We start from the raw sequence: 19,225 nt of genomic DNA on the forward strand, positions 1-19,225 counted from the left end.
TGAAAATAATCATGAAAACTTTGTAATTCTTGGATTATATTTAGAATAAAGTACCACCCACTAATTAAGATAATTCAAGAATCATAAATCTTTTAGAATCATTTTCATGAAAAAAATTTCACAATTCTTAATTTTTCTCTTTTAATATTTAAACCGTTGTCATAACCGACAAAACAAAACCATAACGTATCTCGAAACGCGGAAAGCCAGCAGTGTCAGTCCCAACCTTTCCCAACGGTTACTTCTTTCCCCTTCTCTCCTACCTCTATCTATATATATATACCCACGCCCCTAACTCACCATCACCACCATAAAACATTCTCTCTCTCTCTCTCTCTCTCTCTCTCTCTCTCTCTCTCTCCCTCCCTCTCTCTCCAAGAAGCTAAGCAGTGTCCATGGCTGGTTTTGCAAGAGCTATGTCTTCTTCTTCTTCTTCTTCATTGGTTGTTCTATTGTTGGTCTTCTTGGCAAGTACCAGCTTATCAGAAGCCAGAGAGTTCTTGGTTGGAGGGAAGACAGAAGCGTGGAATGTTCCTTCTTCCTCCTCTCATCACTCTCCTGATTCTCTCAATCAATGGGCCGAAAGCTCCCGCTTCCTCATTGGTGACTCTCTTGGTAATCAATCTTCCTCCTCCATTTCCAAGCTTTATCTCTTATCTCTTCCCAATTCAAAATTTAAGCCAAAAAAAACAGTAACAGAATTAACATAATCTTGTTGTGTTCTTGTTTGGTAGTTTGGAATTATGACAGCAACAAAGATTCAGTACTGCAAGTGAGCAAGAGAGACTATGTGACCTGCAACACTTCGAGCCCCATTGCAGAGTACAAGGACGGCAACACTAAGGTGAGACTCGACAAAGCAAGACCATTCTACTTCATTAGCGGAGCCGAGGGACACTGCGAGAAGGGACAGAGGCTGATTGTTGTGGTCATGTCTGAGAGACATAGGAGGCACTTGGGAATTGCTCCGGCACCATCCCCTGCGGAGTTCCAAGGTCCAGCCATTGCACCGACTAGCGGTGCCACCAGGTTCCAGGGCGGTTTAGTGGTGGTGACATTGGTTGTTTTGTCTGGGTTGGGTTTGATGTGGTGAGGGGTTTTGGGGGTTCCTCAATATTTTTAATTCAGTGCTATTCAATTTGATTTGATTTATATATTTGATGCATGGAGAGAAAATGAGATGTATTTTTTGGGGGCAATGATTTGATTTTCTATGTATGTGGGTTGACACTAGATGAGGTTCAGCTACACAACTAAAATTCAATATAAATTCATTTATTTATTTAATGTGCAGTGCCTTTTTATTTGGATAAATTACAATGTCATCCTTGGAGTTTGATTTAATACAGATTTTCTCTATATTTTAAAAATTACTCTTTTCTTCTTTTTTTTCTTTTTTTTTGATAATCGAGTGTCCAATTTGCACACATCTCAACTAATTTCAGAGTTTGGAAAGAAAATTATCAAAAGAGTGTTTATATAATAACAAACAACTAACCCGGTCATTTTATAAACTCATGTCATTATATTTTATCATCTCATTATCTCAACCCCCCAAAAAATAAGTGAATTTATTTCTCATAACATCAACTGTTAAAAAGCAACTAGTCTTTGAGTTTGTTGGAACTGTTAAAAGCGAAGAAAAAAAACTGATGTTTTTGTCTCAAAAAATCACTTAAAAGTGAAGTTCGAAAATGCTATGGACTCCTAAATAAATTATCAAATTTTTTACCAAACCTCTCACATGGATGAGACGCACACACATGTGATTTGTGTGAATCTCACATCCATATAAAAGGTTTAATAAAAAATTTAATAATTTATTTAAAATCCCTAACATAAATAAAATTTAATAATTTATTTAAAGTCAGTAAATGTCTGCACCCACCCAGAATGATGCACACGTACTTTTTTTAATAGTATTTTGGAATAGTTCTTTGTTATTATACAAACACTCTTTCGGTAATATGAAAAATAAAAATAAAAATAAAAAATCCTTATCATTATATATTTCACTCGGTCAAAATAAAAAACTCACATCAACAAGAAAAATATTAAAGCAGAACTGATCAGGAAACAACCACAAAAGCTCTTGCAAGTAGCAACACATGATTTTGTGTTTAATTTTTATAATTGATTGTGCGTAGCTCAATTGCATTAGCAACGGTCAATTCTAAAAATATAAATCATAATCCTCTTATAAATAATTACAAGATAAAAAAATTATAAATGATCTCACATAGATTCTCTCCCCCCCCCCCCCCAAATCTTAAGAAAAAAGATTGAGAGCTCTAAATTAAGAGCTCTAATAGCTCTAATTGATGTGTAAGTCCCATGTGATGTGATGTTTTGGCTTTGGTTTCTTTTTTTCTTTTTTCTTTTTTCATTTTCCACATCATTAGTGCTCTTTTAGAGCTCCCAAATTAGAGGAATGTATCATTTCTACAAGTCTCAAAGAGCATATCATAGTTTGAAAGGGCTTTAATTATGTTGTTACATGCAAACCCATCAATATGGGCACTTCTGAAGAAGAATGAAGACGGTTACAACCCGACCACTACATAACTAATGATGATGGATCAATTTTCGCGAACAAATGAATAAACATAAAATAAATGAAAATAACCCAATGCTCAAGACTTCGGCTAAAGTAGATTGGGAAGGGAAGAAATGACCAAATTTATTCTGAATATATATATATATATATATGTATATATAAACTGAACTGACTGAAACCACATGAATTATTGAAATCAGCTATTCATGAAGTTCAAAATTAATTGCATGACTGCAACAGTTCTGTTCCAGCAACCTCTCACAATTTATTCAGGGAGACTCCTCAACTTTCCTTTTTCTCACTAATGTTCTTCCCTATATCAGTTATTGTTAAGTTCAATTTTGGTTGATCCCCAACAAATGCATAGAGTGCAACTCCAAAGCTACTCATGCATAGAGAATTTTTTGGCACAGGCTCGGGTTTTGAATTGGATACCCAAAAGTAGTTATACGCACATGTGGATCCATTTGCCAATGACAACCCAAATTTAAAACCTAAAGACTCTGGAAATGCCAACAAAACCAAGTAGTTGTGTTGCATAGGCAGTCTGGACTATGGAAATCAGTACAGCCAGGTAAGACAACTACTATGATCTCTAAATTGGTTACGATCAAAATACTGAAAGTGACTTTACAACACCTCTATGAAAGTTCTAGAAGCAACAAGATACTGTTTTGCAGGAGGGAAAAAAAAAAGAAGAAGAAAAGCAAACACCACCTTTAAACTAGGGAAAACGCCAACAGTAGCATAAGAAATGATATGCAGATGCTCCATATGCAACCTTTACACTAGGGAAAATGCCAACAGTAGCATAACAATGCCCCTCAACTGAAATTTCGTCACCAACATTAGAACATCTGCTCCATATGATTCTGCTAGAGAAGAAAAAAGAAAAAAGAGAATTGTCAGAAAGCAGATTATAACTAAAGCTATACAAGTCCTCAACCACAAATACCATTTAAATGCAAACTTTCAAGGTTAACAGAAATTGGAAAGACAAAACTCCACACTTTTCGTGCTGACTAGAAGTTCAAAAATGATTTGTAAAGGAAAACAAAGATGAGAAAAAGGTTTATAAATTCAAAAACATGTATAAATTTGATGTTACCTAGCCACAATGACTTACAAAGAAAAAAGAGATGAGAAAAAGGTATAAAATTTTAAGAAACATGTATAAATTTGATATTACATGCCGCAATGACTTGTAAAGAATAAATAATGAAATTTTCGTGACGTCGATACGGATGTGGTTTTGCCCATTGAATAGGATTGATTAACTTATTACACAATCATTAATAAAGCATAAAGTAAAGCAATCACACACAACAAAACATGGAAATTCCAACGGTAAAAACCACGGGAACATAGCCGAATCCATGAGCCTTAGGTGTTGAATCCACAAGCTTGCGGGTGTGCTGCTTGTACTGAACGAATCCATGATCTCTTTCTTCAATCGATGATTGAGTGTCGAGCCCATGATACCTCTGGACTCCACCACGAACTGAACACGATCCACTAAAGCCTTGGAATCCACCAAAGTTCTCACAAACTCAAGAAATAATGATATGTAGAAAGCTTAGAAAATAATCACTAATAAGCTCTGCAGAGTAACGCCTCTTCAAGAGATCTGTCCAAGCATGTAAAAGTCTCCCACAGGGTTCTGTATTTATAGATGGGACAATCCTTGAAGTCCAAACTGTATTCTGGCTCAAATGGGGAAATCAGAACCACGCAGAACACTTGCAAGTTACAATACTCCGTCAAGTAGATAAAAACAATCATCAAACCATGAGAAGCCAGCTCGAGCTGGTATACATAGCCTCTCAAGTGGCCAATAACAATTTGTGCATTTAAAGCTTGGAGTTCACAAATAAAATGCATGGTCAGCACATTGTCCCCCAAATAGCCTAACAATTCCATTTTATTTGTAATAACGTGAACATGATTAATGAAAGGCAAAAATGTCAAATAGACCCTTTCTTTCTTTCTTCATTTTCTTGATATTTTACTTCCCGAATCCAATTATACCTTGCATATATATATATTTTGATAAACAAAAGCAATTTTATTGAGAGCAGCATCAAGCTGATGCTAATGAAAAGAATACAAAGAAGAACCACAATATGGGGGGAAACCCCCTAACCAATCAAGTCATCCAAAAAATCTAAAAAATGAACACATCCGGATCCACCCTTCCCTCAACCCAACTGCACAAAACTATTAACAGCTGATACTCTAATCAAGAATTATCCATTGTATATATTACATACATACATATACATACTATTACATACTAATGCTAGTAGAGAGGGAGGGTGGTTGTAGTGGATTTAGTAGAGAGAGAAAGGGTGGTGATGGTGGGCTTTTGTAGAAAAAGAAAGGGTGGTGTTGGTGGGCTTTTTTAGAGAGAAAAATGGGTGAGGTGGATTTTGGTAGAAAGAGATGTGATAGGGTGGTAATGGTGGTGGGGATGGTGGGTGGTAGCAGGAGGTGATGGCAGGTTGATAATGGAAGAGAAAAAATGTGAAGAAAGAAAAAAAATATTGTATAGGGTTCCAAAGATCATTATGCTACTGTAAATTGATATAAAAATAAAATAAAAATCCTGTGTGTATCCATTACTATGCATTAACCATGCCAAAAGAACAACAATGATAAGATCGCAAATTATTATTCCCATGCAAAACAAAACATATCACAGGTCTGGCTTCCTACAAATGAAACAAAAAATTGTTTAAATGAAGATTAGACAAAAACAGAAAAACAAGAAAGAAATGAGAAAGGTAAAGATCTGTTCGAAAGGAAAAATACATGAAAAATGGGGAGGAAAAAAAGAATGAAAGGAAAAGACAACTCTACATTGCAACACAAGCAAATGGAAAAACAAAGCTAAGATGGCACACCGCAATGTTCCTTACGTGGGTTCCAGCCTATGTCACATGGACTATTCTACATGTATAAAGTACCCGTGTTGAACACTCGACACCTAGATAAGGGCATGACATATATGTTCAACATGTATAAATATTTACATAGCAAGCATATTTAGTAATTCAAATTTACCATGAAAACCTATCAATAAAACCTGATATTATGCATGAAATGCTCTATGAACCTTGTGAACAGCATTTTAACCTAAAAATTAAAACAGGTATATTAAGAAATCCTTGGTCATGGGAATTAGATGAATCGGCCACGTAGACACATACCTACACTCAACACCGGTACCCAGCCATGTAATATAGGTTCCAGCCATGGAAATCATCAACCCATGAATGCAAGGGAGTTGTTACCTGAGCCGCACAAAAATAATAGTATCATATGCATAAAGTGAGACCAGTTAAGATCCATCAGGTTGTCCCATGTCAAAGCATACAAGGAAGCCCCTACAACTTTTTCTCAATCATTCTGTTGAAAACTTCCATATCTAAGATGAAAGGCAGAGGAGACGAAGGATCTCCCAAATGCAATCCCCTAGAAGTATTAAAAAAAGCCAGTTGGAGAGCCATTAAGTCCTCGTTTGGGAATAGGCTTTTTTTAATAACTTTTTGACTTTTTGGCTAAAATATGACGTAAAAAAAACTAGTGTGTTTGGGATGACTTTTTGATTTTTTACGAAAAGATGTGCAAAAAGTAGAGAGAAAATGAATCTTTGACTTTTTTTGTATAAGTTGTTGGTTTTTTGATTTTTTTAGTGACTTTTTAGCTTTTAGGCTAAAAACTGATGTTGCCAAACGAGGCCACTAACAACCTAACTGTGTCGAGATACAATATCGAATCCAGCCTCTCTACTAATCACCAAACCCCAACATATACCAATTTTGATACTAAAATCGTCCTTTTATAGCCACCAACACTACAACCAAAATCTACCTTCCTAGGACTTACACACCACCATAAGCAACACAACTTTTAGGCAAGTAGCAAGAACTTTTGTCAAAAGTTTCTATCCCTTCCAATCATGCCCAAAGGACTAAAGTCTCTAATATCCTCCCTCCTCCTCCCCCCTCCCTCTTCTTGCAAATTGAGGAAGAAGGCATTAAATCTCTATTTTCCATTGTTTGGTTGGTTAAAAAAAGCATGGTTGTTAAAATCGCGATCCGGATTGTAGGATTGTACGATCCTACGATCCTACTTTGCCAAAACGATCAAAATCGTTGTAGGATCGATGTTACAACAGAATCGCAAGTAGGATCGTGTAGGATCGCATGGGATCGTGTAGGATCGTATAGGATCGTAGGTAGGATCGCAAGTAGGATCGTAGATTTTATGATTTTTCACCTTATTTTTAATATGTATCATTTTAATTTTAATTTTTATCTTTTTTTTTAATAGAAAGTAGGATCTTACAATCCTCGATCCGATCCTACAATCCGATCCACCAGACCCTCTCACCGATCCTACCTAAGATCCCGATTTTAACAACCTTGAAAAAAAGTAACCAGTAGTTTTTAAGATATTTTTCATCAAAGGACAAAAAACAAATTACATATTACAAACCCGCAAGTCATTTTGTATATCTCACTTGATGTTTTGAAAACCCCAAAATGGTGAAGGTTGCTCTTGCTCAACCCTTCGAAAGACCCGAAAAGAGTGAGGCAGGAGAGATGGTGAAACATTGAATCGTTGTTTCATTCGCTCTTGTTTGAGGAGTCATTGGTGAATCACCAATGATTGTTTTCCGACTACATTGCGCTTCATCGGGTTTTCTATTGATCTAGGGTTCATATTCTATCTCACTATTTTATTTTGTTTGAAGCAACAGAGCATATGGTCACGAATCGTGAGGTTGCTTAATCTCATATTCAGATCTAAACTCTTTCAAGGCCTCACTGATTTCTTAATCTAATATTCAGATTTGAGTGCTCTCTCTTGCATATGTATATTTATACAAACATACATAGTTGATTTGAAGAATTGATATGAACTGGGTTTTGAGTTTGTGGTTTTTGTTGCTTGTGTTTAATCAAGTTAGGATTAAATATTTGTGCGGCTCTGTATTAGGTTCTAGGAGTTTTAGGCATGTTTGTCTTGTACATGCATATAACTTGTATCTTTATCAAATGTTTCCAGTTTGTGTCATATACTGTTTTGTGGATGTGATAATAGTTTGACTATTTTGATATTTTCTTGTGTTTTCCCCTCATATAATTGATACTGCCAATTAATGTTTGTATGTCCCAGAAAGCTGGCATTTGACTGTATTGTATTTGGTCACCAAGCAAGCATTGTTAGTTTATTATTCATATATGGTTTACTCTTCTTCAATAATCCAGTATCTAGAAGTCTGGTCATTCGAGTGAATCATTGATGATGTTTTTAGGCTAGGACCCAATATTGCTTGTTGCCTTAACATTCCTTATTCCAAGATTCTAGCATCCACGATTACTTTGTTAAGCTTCAGTCTCTTAAAATTTGAAACTAGTCATGACCACTATATTCTTGTTGGTCAATTCATATAAGAACCTAGAGGATGCCTATGGAGATGCTATAGAAGTTGAACTTTATTTGGTAGAAGAAGATCAACTTAATAATTGTCTTGAGGTAATTATGCAGTACCTAACATTGAATCATCACCTATGGTAACACTTGAAGAACAGTCCATTGGTTTTGTGTCCTTGCCTGCTATTCCGGATCCGCTAGATTTTAGTATGGACAATCCCCTCAATCCATTCACTCTGTTACTTTATCCGATTACATGCTTGAAGTTAGTAGCCCTTTAGCTGATATTCTAAATTCTCTTAAACATCAGGGCTTGCATGTGACTTTGGTGCACCCCGTGTCTAATTCATTCACATATTTCATGTTGACATCTCATGGGTGTATTGTTGTCCTTCTTGAATATAGACCACATGCATATTTTATTCACTCTTTTTTTTACTTTAAATATTGGCTCAATATTTCATATGGAGAATATGGTACTACTTGATTGAGGAACCTTGCAGCCTATTGTTTTGTTTGATGGTGTTTCTCCAAGAATTGTTGATGCTTGTCTACTACCTACTTATGTAATTGCTTCTTGTCAGTCCTCTGTTGGATTTCTTATGATGGATGCGATCAAGGGTCAAAATGTTGTTTTCAGGCATAAGCTTCATTTCCTAGATGACTTCTCTTACTCTCCGAAGAGTTTTTCGCAGCTGAGGAGAAATGATGCGAATAGAAAAGGCATTGGATGAGGAAGGATTTGGAGATTTTCAGAAAGATAAGGATTTTAGAAATTGTTACATTATTATAATATTACTTAAGATTTCACTATTCTTATTTTATTTTGGAAATTCTTACTTAGGATTTTTAATTATTGCCATGTTTTATTTTGGAAACTCATTAATTAGTGTCTTCTTGGTTGCCCATAAATAAGCCATTATGTAGTAAAGTTTTTTTAGCATTTGATGATGAAATTAAATTGAGAGAATTTCTTTGTTTTTTAGGGTTATGGTTTATTTTATTTGATTGGATCATTCCTTTTCCGTTATGTAATTTGTATTCTCAGGCCATCCTACATCAAATGCATGTCTCATTCTTCTATAGCCATTGCCACGCAACTAGCTATTTTGGTTTGGTGGAAACAACTAACCCTACACAAAAAACAAAATTTCCATTTGTTTCATTGAAACAACCGTAAAGTTTCCACTTCGTAAGAGACGCAAATGAAACACTAGTGGAATAATGAAATTCTAGTGTTTCCATCAAAACATAGAAAAACACACCAAAACAAAATGCAATATGCTGAAATAAATAAGTTTTGACGACATGAATTTAGGATTTTTTATAAATGCTTTTATAATTTGTTTTCAAGAATTATATATATATATATATATATAAGATTGGATTTTACCATATTAATAAATATTAGAAAATGCTAGTGTTAGAAAATGGGTAAAAAGTGTATTGTAATGTGTGAAAAATGTATAAAAATATGTATTTTGGGATATGTGTAAGTGTATTGGGAATTTGGGATTATAAATATTTTTGCATTTTGCATTCCTTACTGACAACCCTTAGGGTTGTCATTAGCAGGACCCATAAATAGTATAATTAGTAACATAGTAATGTGAGAATAATATGTAAATATATTAGATTGATTGTGTGAACATTAGATTGATTGTAGAATATAGTTTTATTCTTATTTCCTTTTTAGATTAGGTCTATATAACTTAGTTGTACCTTTGTATTATGGACACAATTGAATATACAGAATTCATTCAGAAAACTTACAAGTAACACTAATATTATTATTGTCTATGTAAATTTTAAACCTTATTTTGTTGGGATCCTACACTTTCAAAATCATCTACTTGTGTTCAATAAAATTGAGTTATTCGATAATAATTAACAATTTTTTGTTCATAAAAACATTGATTTTTTAAAATTTTACACTCATTCTTTTATGTGTAAGGCACATATATTCAGCCATGCCATGTGGCACCACCACGTCACCCTTTGAATGGTTGATCCAACAAGACTTTAGCACAACATGTACATGTCCAAGATGGCATGTGACCCAATCGAGCGCCAACACTTGGACAACCAAAGTCACCACCGACAAGCCACATCCAAAGATCTCATACTTCTACACACCCAGAACCTCAAGCTCGCTCAATGTGCTTGGCTTGCTAACAACTCTCATGGAGCATGCTTTGATCTAACAATCCGCAAAATTGAAGTCATTACTCACCTATGTTACACGAACTCTTCAAAATAAATCAAATACTTATGTCGAACACCCAACACTTGGATAAGGGTATGCGATATATGTTGGATATTTTTCATCGAACACTTCTTATATATATTTGTATTTAACACTATTAATATGTGTACATATTATTGTATAATTACTATAAATGTCTTTATTGTATATTACATATAATACTATTTTGTCTCACATAATAAATTAAAAATATAAAAATACGATATTTTTTTGCCGAGTCCACTTACCCTTAAATTTAGAGTTTGATGAGTTCAACCTCTAGATTACACACCCGCACCCAACACCCATACCCAAGTCTATGTAACATAACTACTACCTAAGCTGAGAGTACCTCACTCGAGACCACTAGAGGACCTACGGATCGAAGGATACAATTCAAGGGTTCGTCTAAACACTCACTAAGCTTACCATCAGTGACAAGACGAGATCATACTAGACTTAGAGAGAGAGAACCTTTGTCTAAGACATGTGAATACCTCAACGGTCGTATCATAACCTTTGAGCAATTCTGACACAACAAATGGGGACGTATCATACCTACCACTTGTTCACACCACATATGCTACGTCCCTCAAGGCCTCAATGAGGTTGCAGAGTTGACCAAAGTTCCCTCCATTTTGCTTAACAAGGGTGTTCAGCCACCTATCATCAGCTCAGTTGGCTTTCCCTAGCTTGTCACCCTATATAAAAGAGAGCTCACATGCAAATCGATACACTAAACTCCTTTTTTTTTCTTTTTTTCTTTTTTGATGACCGAATGTCCAAGCCAGCTTACACGCAACTCAACTAATCCCAGGACTCCTGCAAAGCGCCCCCTCTACGTGAATCGGGCAAATCTCAAGCAAAACCTACAGGCGTGGCCCCAAGAAGCAGATTGCTCCAAATGGGAGTTGAACCTGAGACTTAAAGAGAGCACACCCTTAGGCCCCAAGTTGTACCCACTAGGCCAACCCCTTGAAGTTGATACACTAAACGTCCTTTTGCTCATGTCTAGCATAGAGCTCTCCATTGCCACCCTCTCTCTATGCTAAGGTTGTCTTGGATCTCTCCTCTTCCACCTTCAGTGGTCTCCAACCCATCTGAACGTCTGCCATTTTCCCAATTCACCTCCCACAATCACAATGTGAATGACTATATAAATTTCAATATGTTTAATTAATCAAAACTCCGCCGGGGTTGTTAACAACTCCGTTGGTCCCAAGCCCGGGTTAAGGAGAAGGGTTGTGTGTTAGGTAGCCGACAGCCAATACGTAAAAAAGCTACTCGAATCCCTTATGACAATGAATCCTACTTTGAATTGTTTAAATGCTAGGTTGTTCCCCTCAAGTGACACGTTGCGCTTGCCTCTGGATGTTTCGAAAAGTAAGCAAGGGGTGCCGCATCAATGCCTAAGTGCAGTGAAAAATGGGCAAAGGTTCCCGCGTTTTCTAGACGAGCGTGGGTAAAGAATTTAGTCCAAGACTATAGATTTAGGGTAGCCACTTGGAATATAGAAACCTTAACTGGTAAGACGATGGAGTTGGTAGATGTTATGATTAGGAGGAGAGTTTGTATAACTTGCGTACAAAAAACTAAGTAGACGGGTGAGAAAGCTAGGAAAACTGAGGATACCAGTTTTAAACTGTATTATAGTGGTAAGGATAGATGCAGGAATGGGGTAAGAATCTTAATTGCCAAGGGTCTTGTGGAGAATGTAGTGGCGGTCTTTAGGAAAGGAGATAGAATTATGTTAGTTAAACAAGTTATTGGAGGGAATATAGTGAACGTTATTAGTGCATACGTCCCTCAAGTAGGATTAGATGATCAGACTAAGAGGGATTTTTGGAAGCAAATGGATGATATCTTACAGGAGATACCCATAAGAGAGAACCTGGTTATAGGTGGAGATTTTAATGGCCATGTAGGCATAGATAAACTAGGCTATGAAAGGGTGCATGGTGAATACTGTTTTGGTGACAGAAATGAGGCTGGAGAGAGTATGTTAGATTTTGCGTTGGCTTCTGACCTGGTGGTGGCCAATACTATGTATAAGAATAGGGAGGAGCATTTGATAACCTTTAAGAGTGGGTCAGTTAAGAGTCAAATAGAGTACGTCTTAGTGAGGAAAGTGGACTGTCTAAAATACAATGATTGTAAGGTGATTCCTGGAGAGAGCCTGACGTCTCAACATAGGATTTTGATACTAGATTTATGTTTTAGAGGACAATACCAAGTTTGGAAGGATGGTGGACGTCATAGGACGAGATGGTGGGACCTAGAAGGGGATAAATTAGAAATATTTAAAAATAGAATGAATAAGGAAGGTACTTGGGACTTGGAAGATGATGCTAACAGTATGTGGAACTCGATGGCCAATTGTATGAGGAGAATCTCAAGGGAAGTGCTTGGAAAGTCGAAAGGAACGGGACCCAGCTCTAGGAAAACTTGGTGGTGGAGGAAAGAGGTTCAAGCGGTAGTGAAGGCAAAAAAAGAGTGCTTTAAAAAGTGACAAAATGATAGAACTGAGGAAAACCTTAAGAGCTATAAATTGGCTAATAAGGAGGTCAAAAAAGTAGTGAGAGAGGCTAAGTTGAAAGCTTATGAAGACCTATACACTAGACTAGATAGTAAGGAGGGAGAGAAAAGGGTATACAAACTTGCTAAGATACGGGAAAAGAAAACAAGAGATTTTAATCAAGTTAAGTGCATCAAGAGTGAGGATTCTAAGGTATTGGTGAGAGATGAAGAGATTAAGGAAAGGATGAAAGAACTATTTTGAGAAACTATTAAATGAGGAACATGGAGGTACGGCAATAAGGGAAGAAATAGCCAGCAATACGATAAACCAAGAATGTAGGTTCTATCGCAGGATTCGGAACTTTGAAGTGGAAATTGCACTTAAGAAGATGAAATCAAATAAGACTTTAGGACCAGATGATATCCCTATTAAAGCTTGGAAGTGTTTGGGTAAAAAATGGATTGCTTGGTTGACTAGGTTGTTTAGCAAAATTTTGTTGACTAGGAACATGCCAAATGAGTGGAGGAAGAGTATGTTAGTGCCAATCTATAAGAATATAGGAGATGTCCAGAATTGCAACAACTATAGAGAAATCAAGCTAATGTGTCATATAATGAAAGTGTGGGAGACGGTGATAGAACGCCGATTGCAAAATATAACAAAGGTGTCAGAGAATCAATTTAAGTTTATGCTTGGCAGGTCAACAATGGAAGCGATCTATCTTTTGAGGAGAGTAATAGAAAAGTATAAAGAAAATACAAGAGACATTCATACGGTGTTAATCGATCTTGAGAAAGCATATAACAGAGTGCCCCAAGATATAATATAGTGGGTGTTAGCGAAGAAAAAGGTGACAAAAGGTTACATTGATGTGATTAGGGACATGTATGAAGGGGTGGTAACCACTATTAGATCGCCTGCTGGAGAGACAAATGAATTTCCTATCACTGTAGGGTTACACCAAGGATCTACCTTAAGTCCTTATCTTTTTGCTTTAGTTATGGATGAGTTGACGAGAAATATCTAGGATGACGTGCGTGTATACTTTTTGCAGACGATATAATGCTAGTGGATGAGATTAGAGAAGGAGTTAATATAAAATTGGAGATTTGGAGAAAAACTCTTGAATTTAAAGGATTCCGGATAAGCAGAACTAAGACAGAATACATGGAGTGTAAATTTAATAACAATAACAATGAAAGCAGAGGAGAAGTGCAGATTGAGAACCAAAAACTGCCTAAGAGTGAATATTTTTGTTATTTAGGGTCGATTATCACAACAGCAGGGGAGATTGATGCGAATATAGCCCATAGGATTAAGGCGGGATGGTGTAAGTGGAGAAGTGCGTCTGGGGTACTGTGTGATAAACGAATACCCACTAGACTTAAGGGTAAGTTTTATAGAACAGCTATTAGACTGGCGATGTTGTATGGGACGGAGTGTTGGGTAACCAAGAAACAACATGTAGATAAGATGAGAGTGGCTGAGATAAGAATGCTAAGGTGGATGTGTGGCAAGACTAGTCAAAATAGAATTATGAATGAATGTATTCGGGAATGGGTAGGAATAGCACCGATAGAAGATAAGTTGAGAGAGAATCGATTGAGATGGTTTGGTCATATTCAACGGAGACCAACAGAGGCAGTAGTGAAGAAATGCGATATTATAATGGTAGATGGAAGTGGTAGGGGACGGGGTAGGCCTACATTAACGTTGGTTAGCATTGTAAATAGAGATATGGATCTACTTAATTTAACTAATAAAATGACCTTTGATAGGGCCGCGTGAAGAAGAAGAATTCATGTAACCGACCCCATTTGATGGGACTTAAGGCTTGGTTTGATTTGGATTGGTTTGGTTTGATTAATCAATAGTTAGGCTTTTATATGTTTAGTTTAGATAGGTTCCAAATTATGTTTCCAAACAATTCAATGTATTTTCAGATTCTTTTGTCCCTCGAAAATTTGAAATGCTTCGTATACATTTCCGAAATGTCTTTGTTTTCACATTAATCAAAGCAACACATTGAAATAAAATTGTGAACCATGGCCATGTAGTATTCCAATTCAGCAATTCAGTGCATGGCAAGTACGGGTGCAAAGAAGTGATGGGCCAAATGCGCAAGCCCTCATCCCCTTCAATAGGTTCAATTCACTATTAATCAGTGATGTATGTTCAGGATTTTGCATAACAAAACTTTTCTATACACAACATCCAGCACTCCAACTCACTAAATTAGAGGGGAGATTGTAAGAAACTTAGAATGAGCACAAGATGGTCTCATTCCTCGGTTCTATGTAATCGTAGAATATCTTGTTTCTACTTTATTCCAGCTGTTATCGATCTTCCGAAAATTTAATGTAGAAATCCAATAAAATGCCCCTTCGAAATTTGTAAATTTGAATCCAGGTACAAAAGCTCACCTTAACTAGAAAAGATATAAACCCAATGAATGTCAAGCATGGTTACTCCACCTAAGATAAAGACTTAGCCACTACATTGTCAATAAGAATCAATACAGTTCACATATAAATCAAGATGAATACAACCATACAAGACCCTTCACTGGAGATTGTGGCAAGAGCACCAACCAATTAATAAAAATGAAAGACAAATTCCCCCCCCCCCCCCCACAACCCAAAAAAAAAAAAAAAAAAATTAAAAAAATGTGAATATAAATATAAAAGTACCAGTGTCAATCCATGGATAGGTCATCTTCATCTAAATCCTCAGGCTGCAGAGGTCCCTTAAAACCATTTTTATTATCACCAAGAAGCTCACGGGCTGCTTTCTCAAGAAATTCCTGGGTAGCAGTACGGACAGATTGTTGCCCAGATGACTGACATTTTCTCTTCTTGTGGACACTTCTCTCCACATACTTAATCTTTGGGCCCTCTCCTCTACTGATATCCCTCATACTTTGCCTCTGCTCTGCAAAAATAAAAATCTTTCAAACAGGATCAAAACATAAAGAAAGCTGCCACTGACAAGAAATTGATTGATCAGCTACCTGAAGTAAGATCGGGCAATGAATGCTCAATAAAACGTGTTGCTGCCTGGTAATTCAAGGTAGTTGAAGGTCTTAGCGGCGCTTCACGGACAAATAGAGAATTTGTAATCGATGTTAGGAAAATGATAAATATCAACCAAACTTATAAATCAAAGTAACAATAAGCCAATTAAAAAATTATGAATGAAATTGAATTCCAAATAAACGTACAAATGCCATAAACCTAAAATTCTTCCTTTCAAATGATGTGGCCTATTTGTACTTTGATATATAACTAGATGGCTAACTATTGCCTAGATGATTCCAAAAATGTCATTGCCAATGCCATGTCATTGAATATACAAATTCAAGGTAAGGACCACATGTTGCTAAGAAGATGCAAGAAATAAAATGTTGCAGCCTAGATTTTTCATTGGCTAAAATCTAAGGGGAAAGAAGTCCGAGCAAATGGGCCTAGAACCACTTTACTATTGTTTGTTTAGTCTAAGAAAATTTTGGAAAATGAAAATTATATCATAAACCAGATTCAAATTTTCATTTCTTTTTTTCCTTTTGTAAGAAGGTTAAGGGAAGGAAGAGTACCTTTACTCAAATCAATGAACCGTTGTAGTTTTTCTTGATACAACCTTAATCTCTCCTACATATACAGAAAACACAAACTAAAAGCCCTTGAATTAATTGATCAAATTCAAAACAAAAAAAAAATATTTAAAACAATACACAGCAGGCCAAATTTTCTGAACAAATCAAGGAAAGAGGGAAACTTTTATCAAACTCTCAATTAATAGAAGCCCATTTGATTAAAGGCAAAAATTAAAAAAGGAAAACGAAAAGAACAGATAGAAAAACATACAAGCTCTGATTTCACAGGGTGGTCATCTGAGCAAACACCACTGCACCTCAATTTCACTGAAACCAAGTCCAATTCAAATTCAAATTCAAATTCAGATTTTAAGAAAATAAAGAAAAAAAAATGAAATTAAAACCAAAAATAGCAACAGAAAAATGGAGTAACGGAGAGGAAGAATTTACAGGTGAAGAGAGTTGTAGTGGCCTTGGCGAGCAAGAGGAGAGACTGAGCACGTTGTAAAGGAAGCATTTCAGAGAGAACTTGAGGGTCGCAGAGAGACAAGAAGTCGACGAAATGGGTTCTGAATTCTTCCATGTTAGAAGATATTCTCTTCACTACCTCTATTACTGATTCTGGGACTAGTATATTGTCACTCCCACCTCCCTCCATTGCTCTTACCTCACTCTAGGTTTAGATATCTCTATCCCCTTTCTCTCTTTCTCTCTCTCTCTCAAATTTAGGGTTTTAGGGTTTTCATACGATCGTGATGACGTATATGTACTATCAGCCTTTCTCAGAAGGTTTAGAGTAGGCTTAACAAAAATGGGGCCAAGGATTCCTCTCCCCAAATATTCCTATCTACTTGGTCTTAAATACCTTATAATTATTACATATGTCTTGGAATTTTTAAATTTTTAAATTTTTATATAATTTCATAGTTGTGAGTGATTTGAGTTACGAGGACATAAATATTTAAAGACAAAAGATTCTTACTCCAAAAATGCGTATTTGTTTGGAGTTCGGATCCTCCAAGTGCCTATGTCTCCGATGCTTCTCTTTAGATTGGCCCACATCTCCCACTTAACAATAGACAACTCAGATTGTTTGGAGTTCAAATTCTCTGTAGTACATGTCTTGGGTGCTTTTTTTGGGGACGACTTAGATTGGCTCACATCCCCCCACCCAACAATAGGTGGCTTAGATTGTTTCAATACGAAAAAAAAAAAAAAAAAAAAAAAAAAAAAAAAATCAAATTTTTCCTTGGTGGTTGACCAGTCTATTGACTGGTTGGACGATCAGTTGATGAATTTTTACCCAGTTTTGCAGAAACACTATCACTCTTCTCGACCATGTGCGTCAAAATTACAACAATTTATATAATTTTTAGAAGATAATAAGTTGACGGCGTAGAGAAGAAAGATTGATCTTTACTTGTTCTAAAAACTTTCTACTGGCATGCTAGAGTAAGGAAAATGAGAAAGATATAATATCTGGTTTTCTTCAAGTCTGGTGAATACAAAGCTTTCGTTTGGCATGCCAGACTTTTTTGGTTATTTTACCCACAAGATGACAAAATAGACTTTTTAGCCCAATAAGACAAAACATCACATCCAAACTATAATTATTTCATTTTTTCTCTCACAAAAGTTTAAAAAACCAAAAAACCTATCCCAAACAAGACTTTTTAACCCCAAGTTAAAATAGCTAAAAAATCAATCCACATTCCAAATGAACCCAAACGGATCTTACCAATAGAAAATGCTTCCATGTGAAGTTTCTTATTGCTTCCATGGAAATCCTTCTCGGTCTCAAGGATTGGGATATGGCTGCCTCCGCTTCCGCCGGTGTACGTGGCAGTGGTCGTTGTCTTCCTCTTCCCTGTTATTTCCCTCTCTCTTCATGGAGTTTGAGTTCCTAAGTAGAGAAAAGAAGGACTTTGTTTTGTGGAAATTTTGAATTTTATTTTTTTATTGAAGCAATCTGATCTATCAATTGTTAAGTGGGTGACGTGGCTCAATCTAGACCGTCCCTCGGAGGAAACACTGGAGAGAGCTTATTGGAGAGGATCCAAACTCTTGTGTTTGCCTTAGTTTTCAAATCAAATCTATGGGTTGTAGCAACTTGGTAAGATCGTAAGATTTTTAAGAGTTAATTATCCGAGTAACAACACATACGGTTGGTAGGACGAACCTTTTAGGCCTGGGCAAACCATACCTAGTGTCAAGAGTGTGGATTCAAAGCCCGACCTATGTGTGAGTCCACAACTTATCGCGACATGATTGAGTGGCCATGCTCTATAGCACTGGGTGACCTCTGGAGCCTCGGCTCCTTAGGGCCTAGTCTGAGAGGCTACCCCTCTGTGATTAGGCCTAGTTTTCAAATCAATTTTTAAGAACTTAAAACCTAAAATTTGTTTGGTTTATAATTTTTTTTTAAAATTATTTTTAATCACTTTTCTATCTCCTCTCTCATTCTCTTTTATTCTGCACATTAATCAATATTTTTTCGCTCACACTATCTAGTCAATAACAAAAAAACACATCAGTGATTTTATAACAAATATATATTACAAAAAGATGATAAACATTATAAATATTAATAATCAAAATTACAAACTTTTTCACTTTTTGGTAAATTATTTTTCCTGATTCCACTGATAGATAATTCTCCCAAAAAACTACATATTATTCCAAACTACAAAACTCTATATTGCAAAACCCCAACTACAAAATTACAAAATTATTTTCAAAATATATAACCAAATAAATTTTTAAATTTTGAAAACTTTTTTTAAAAATTTATCATTTAAAATTGATTTCAAAACCAAACCAAACACAATTAGGGATTTTATTTTTCGAAGGCTGTTTGGGATGTTCGAAATA

General features: G+C 35.9%; 2 protein-coding genes across 7 annotated transcripts; one reads left to right on the top strand and one right to left on the bottom strand.

Annotated features, from left to right (window-relative positions):
- The first annotated feature begins 297 nt into the window (after positions 1–297).
- On the top strand, positions 298–1,287 carry LOC114312143 (early nodulin-like protein 15). The gene is made up of 2 exons (XM_028258357.2): positions 298–615; positions 735–1,287. The coding sequence occupies exons 1-2, from the start codon at positions 396–398 to the stop codon at positions 1,091–1,093; spliced, it is 579 nt and encodes a 192-aa protein (XP_028114158.2). The 5' UTR covers positions 298–395; the 3' UTR covers positions 1,094–1,287.
- Positions 1,288–3,067: 1,780 nt separating this feature from the next.
- LOC114312183 (uncharacterized) lies at positions 3,068–17,195 on the bottom strand. Of its 6 annotated transcripts, none has more exons than XR_003646771.2 (7): positions 16,805–17,195; positions 16,626–16,681; positions 16,355–16,409; positions 15,773–15,853; positions 15,453–15,693; positions 5,767–5,850; positions 3,068–3,429 (listed from the first exon to the last, which is right to left on the bottom strand). XR_003646771.2 is itself a non-coding variant. In XM_028258388.2 (6 exons), exons 1-5 carry the CDS (start codon positions 17,010–17,012, stop codon positions 15,458–15,460), a joined length of 636 nt encoding a protein of 211 aa, XP_028114189.2. In that variant the 5' UTR covers positions 17,013–17,195; the 3' UTR covers positions 3,068–3,429; positions 15,453–15,457. The 6 variants fall into 6 exon arrangements, 4 of the variants coding, with proteins under 4 accessions (XP_028114189.2, XP_028114190.2, XP_082722461.1 ...); XR_014327598.1 differs by having other exon boundaries at positions 3,068–3,432; XM_028258388.2 differs by lacking the exon at positions 5,767–5,850.
- Positions 17,196–19,225: the final 2,030 nt, after the last annotated feature.

The sequence above is a fragment of the Camellia sinensis genome, chromosome 4 (assembly GCF_055761805.1).
Source record: "Camellia sinensis isolate YWXY chromosome 4, ASM5576180v1, whole genome shotgun sequence".
NCBI classification, from domain to species: Eukaryota; Viridiplantae; Streptophyta; class Magnoliopsida; order Ericales; family Theaceae; genus Camellia; species Camellia sinensis.

What these genes read in the sequence shown, in the direction of transcription:
- LOC114312143 (XM_028258357.2), top strand. Translation starts at nt 396, where the DNA reads ATGGCTGGTTTTGCAAGAGCTATGTCTTCTTCTTCTTCTTCTTCATTG. An exon ending in CCTCATTGGTGACTCTCTTG is followed by an intron (nt 616 to 734) that starts GTAATCAATCTT and finishes CTTGTTTGGTAG; the next exon opens with TTTGGAATTATGACAGCAAC.
- LOC114312183 (XM_028258388.2), bottom strand. Translation starts at nt 17,012, where the DNA reads ATGGAGGGAGGTGGGAGTGACAATATACTAGTCCCAGAATCAGTAATA. An exon ending in CACTACAACTCTCTTCACCT is followed by an intron (nt 16,682 to 16,804) that starts GTAAATTCTTCC and finishes ACTTGGTTTCAG; the next exon opens with TGAAATTGAGGTGCAGTGGT. An exon ending in ATTGCCCGATCTTACTTCAG is followed by an intron (nt 15,694 to 15,772) that starts GTAGCTGATCAA and finishes TTATTTTTGCAG; the next exon opens with AGCAGAGGCAAAGTATGAGG.